General features: G+C 44.4%; 1 protein-coding gene across 2 annotated transcripts; it reads right to left on the bottom strand.

Annotated features, from left to right (window-relative positions):
- On the bottom strand, positions 1-4,047 carry PPIA (peptidylprolyl isomerase A (cyclophilin A)). 2 transcript variants are annotated; one of them, XM_011983263.1, is made up of 5 exons: positions 3,538-4,047; positions 1,878-1,908; positions 1,677-1,765; positions 1,287-1,459; positions 1-193 (listed from the first exon to the last, which is right to left on the bottom strand). In XM_011983263.1, exons 3-5 carry the CDS (start codon positions 1,683-1,685, stop codon positions 58-60), a joined length of 318 nt encoding a protein of 105 aa, XP_011838653.1. In that variant the 5' UTR covers positions 1,686-1,765; positions 1,878-1,908; positions 3,538-4,047; the 3' UTR covers positions 1-57. The 2 variants fall into 2 exon arrangements, with proteins under 2 accessions (XP_011838653.1, XP_011838652.1); XM_011983262.1 differs by lacking the exon at positions 3,538-4,047 and adding an exon at positions 2,338-2,406.

Raw genomic sequence — 4,047 nt, 5'->3', positions numbered from 1 at the left:
GCTCTCCTGAGCTACAGAAGGAATGGTCTGGTGGTTAAGATAAAACACAAGTCAAACTTATTCGAGTTGTCCACAGTCAGCAATGGTGATCTTCTTGCTGGTCTTGCCATTCCTGGACCCAAAGCGCTCCATGGCCTCCACAATATTCATGCCTTCTTTCACTTTGCCAAAGACCACATGCTTGCCATCCAACCTTGAAAGGGAAGAACAATCACTATGATTGGTGACTACAAACAAGCAGTGTCCATCATGTGTCATGAACCAAGACAAGAAAGGTAGTTTTTTTTTTTTTTTACTAAAACCTTTTGTACTGTCATTAAATGTACAATTCTCCAATTACCATTGAAGAGTTACACATACAGAATGAACTGACCCCCCCCCACAAAAAATAAACACAACACAACAAAAAAAAACCTCAATCAATCGCATGTTATTAATAGTAACATAAAAGTAGCACTTAATTGGCCGGGCACAGTGGCTCACGCCTGTAATCCCAGCACTTTGGGAGGTCAAGTCGGGCAGATCACTCGAGGCCAGGAATTTGAGACCAGCCTGGCCAACATGGTAAACACCCGCTTTACTAATAATACAACAATTAGCTGGGAGTGGTGGTGCATGCCTGTAGTCCCAGCTACTTGGGAAGCTGAGGCAGAAGAATCGCGTGAACCCAGGAGCAGGTTGCAGTGAGCTGAGAGGGCACCACTGCACTCCAACCTGGGAGACAGCGAGATCCAGTCTCAAAAAAAAAAAAAAAAGCACTTAATCGGCTAGGTGCAGTGGCTCATGCCTGAATTCCCAGCACTTTGGGAGGCCAAGGCGGGTGGATCACCTTGTCAGGAGTTCAACACCAGCCTGGCCAACATGGTGAAACCCATCTCTACAAAAATACAAAAAAATCAGCCAGGTGTGGTGGCGCACATCTGTATTCTCAGCTACTCAGGAGGCCAAGGCGGGAAAATCGCTTGAACCCAGGAGGCAGAGGTTGGAGTGAGCCCAGATTGTGCCACTGCACTCCAACATGGGCAACAGAGCGAAACTGCATCTTAAAAAAAAAAAAAAAAAAAAGTCACACTTAACTGCCCAGCTAAGCGCTCAGTTTCTATTATAGTATCTGGCATTCTGTATCACATTGACTATATTTGTAGCTATGTATGCTCTTCTAGTATCTTAGGGATGAAAAAGTCTACGGAAGGAAAAGTTGAAGAAAACAACTAGTGTTTGTTCTGTTCCCCCCAGGGCAAATTTTCATTTAGTCAGGTGGTTAGTGTGCCATGTTGTACCCTTACCACTCAGTCTTGGCAGTGCAGATGAAAAACTGGGAACCATTTGTGTTGGGTCCAGCATTTGCCATGGACAAGATGCCAGGACCTGTATGCTTTAGGATGAAGTTCTCATCTTCAAATTTCTCCCCATAGATGGACTTGCCACCAGTGCCATTATGGCGTGTGAAGTCACCACCCTGTCAACATATAAGAAAACTGTCACTTCTGACAACCATAAAGTGTGCCAAATCTGCAAGGCTCAAACTTTAAAACCAAGTTCAAACTGAATAGAAGGGTTAAATAGAACCAAAATGTTAAGAGTAACAGCTCAGATATGTGTATTCTGAAATATTCTGGCTCAATACCAAATGAAGGGAGCAACCCAAATAAAATAAAATTCAGTAAATTTCGTACCTGACACATAAACCCTGGAATAATTCTGTGAAAGCAGGAACCCTTATAACCAAATCCTTTCTCTCCAGTGCTCAAAGCACGAAAATTTTCTGTTTAAAAAAAAATTAAAACACATATACACATACATTATATATATATATATTCACATACACAAATTGTCACAATTGGAACATCTTTGTTAAACTTAGAAAATGGACCAACCTGCTGTCTTTGGAACCTTGTCTGCAAACAGCTGTAAGAGAAAATTACAGTTAATTAACATCTGCTTATTTTGTTGCTTAGTACCCATGCCTTTAGGGGCTTCTGAGTCAAAAATTCATTTTCTCACTACAATACTTCTTCAGTAATTACTTTAATCCTGAGAACTGCTCCTGACAGCCATAAGGCCCTGCAGGCAGTTGGGTTAAGAAACATGAAACCCGAAGACATGCCAAAAATCCAGAACTAGTCATGACTTAAATAGTGAGACTTCTAGAAAGTGTCTCAAACTTTTAGTACATCACACCTACTTCTGAAAAGATATATGGCTTCTTAAATGTCTATCACCACCCCCAACTTGAGCTAGAACCTAAAGGCAAAATTCTAAGGAAGAGCAAGCACTGCTGCATGATCAGGGGTAAATAGCTGTTGTTTTAGCCACTCATAATGAAAATGCTACTACCTCCAATCTGTTAACATAGCTTTATGGATTAGATGAGCAGTCACTTCTTGGTTTCCAGGCCCCTTACCTAGTAGTGGGGTAAAAAATAAACATTGGTTTCTAGTATATCTGGTTTTGAACCTTTCTTGAATGCATTATGGTTAGAGAGGTAGCTTAAATACTACAAACATTTACAAGCCCTTTCATAAAAACAGCTTGTTTAAAAGTAGGATTTTATAAGCTATTCCAGAGATGTGACTGAATTAACTGTCAGTATCCGTGTACATTTCTCTTACAGCAATGTACTTTTTTTTTTTTTTTTTTTTTGAGACAGTCTCGCTCTGTCGCCAGGCTGCAGTGCAGTGGCTCACTCCAACCTCCGCCTCCCGGGTTCAAGCGATTCTCCTTGCCTCAGCCTCCGGAGTAGCTGGGATTACAGGCAAGCGCCACCACGACCAGCTAATTTTTGTATTTTTAATAGAAGTGGGGTTTCACCATGTTGGCCGGGTTGGTCTCGATCTCCTGACCTCGTTATCCGCCCGCCTGGGACTCCCAAAGTGCTGGGATTACAGGTGTGGGCCACCGCGCCTGGCCAACGTACTAATTTTTTTTAGTTTTTAGGTATTTGTACCTAGAACGTATGGTCTTTTTAAAACAGCTTTTCTCAGAGCTTTGTAGTCGGTACATTTAAGTTACTATGGCTTCCCTTTCAGACTTTCGCTAAACCCAAAGCCCTTATTGGCAGTTACCCCTCCATTCTCACCAAGACCTGCAAGTCCTTTCTCACTTCCCTTAAGCTCTCTGGGTAACCCGATGCTCAGTATTAGATCAGGCCAAGTTTCCACGAAAGCCCTTGTCACTTACCAGCTTTGACTACAGTCATAGGTGGGGTGGGGTGTGGATTAACACGCAGTGTTTCAGTGCCTATTAAGTGCCAGGCACTACGGACAGGGTAGGCAACAAGGAAACCGCCCTGTCCTCAGGAAGACTGCATGAGGATCGATCTGGTAGCCTTTTGAGATGTGGTTTAAAGTAATAAAATCACTAATATCCTATTTCGCTACTCCCTAAGGTCTATCCATGTTAACTGGAATGGAATCGCACTCAATATTTAACTTGTAAGACATACGCCAAGTTTAGATATTATGCTGTAATTAGAACTGATCTTTAAGAACTCATTTAACGCTCTCAAAACTAATTAGGTAATCACTGGTAATCCACCTTGGTCGGAAGAAGCCTGCCTTGTGGCCAGTCGCTACTCGCCTGGTAGGCAAAGGGACAATCGGGAGGGGCTCAAGAGCGCCTCCCCCGCCAACGCCGTCACTGCAGTGGAAGGCGGTCCTTGGGCACCAGCAAAGGCAAGGCCCATTTTCACATTTCCGCTTGGGGGTGGGGGACACGGGCGGACGCTGGGGCTCATGTATAAATATTCCTACTTTATCTAAATGGAAGATACTTCAAGCGGCAATCCATCACATCCCAGCATTATCTCCTTTTATAGCATGGCCTCCCGGGATCTACAGAAGGACTGAGCATGGACCGGCTCACACCGCGCCTCGATCCTTGAGAAAAACCCTCAAGCAAGCAGCTTCCCAGCTCAGGATGTAAAGCACCCGTGCCTGCCGAGGGACAGCTTCCCAGGAAAGCGGTCGTGAGCGCGCTTCTGGCTCCGGTCTGCGACGCCCAGGCCGAGCTAGGGCGGAGCCCAACGGCTCTCAAGGCGCGGGCCTG

Source organism: Mandrillus leucophaeus, unplaced genomic scaffold (assembly GCF_000951045.1).
Source record: "Mandrillus leucophaeus isolate KB7577 unplaced genomic scaffold, Mleu.le_1.0 Scaffold248, whole genome shotgun sequence".
NCBI lineage: Eukaryota > Metazoa > Chordata > Mammalia > Primates > Cercopithecidae > Mandrillus > Mandrillus leucophaeus.
The sequence above is the reverse complement of the archived record's forward strand: the minus strand, read 5'-3'. Positions and strand labels throughout refer to the sequence as shown.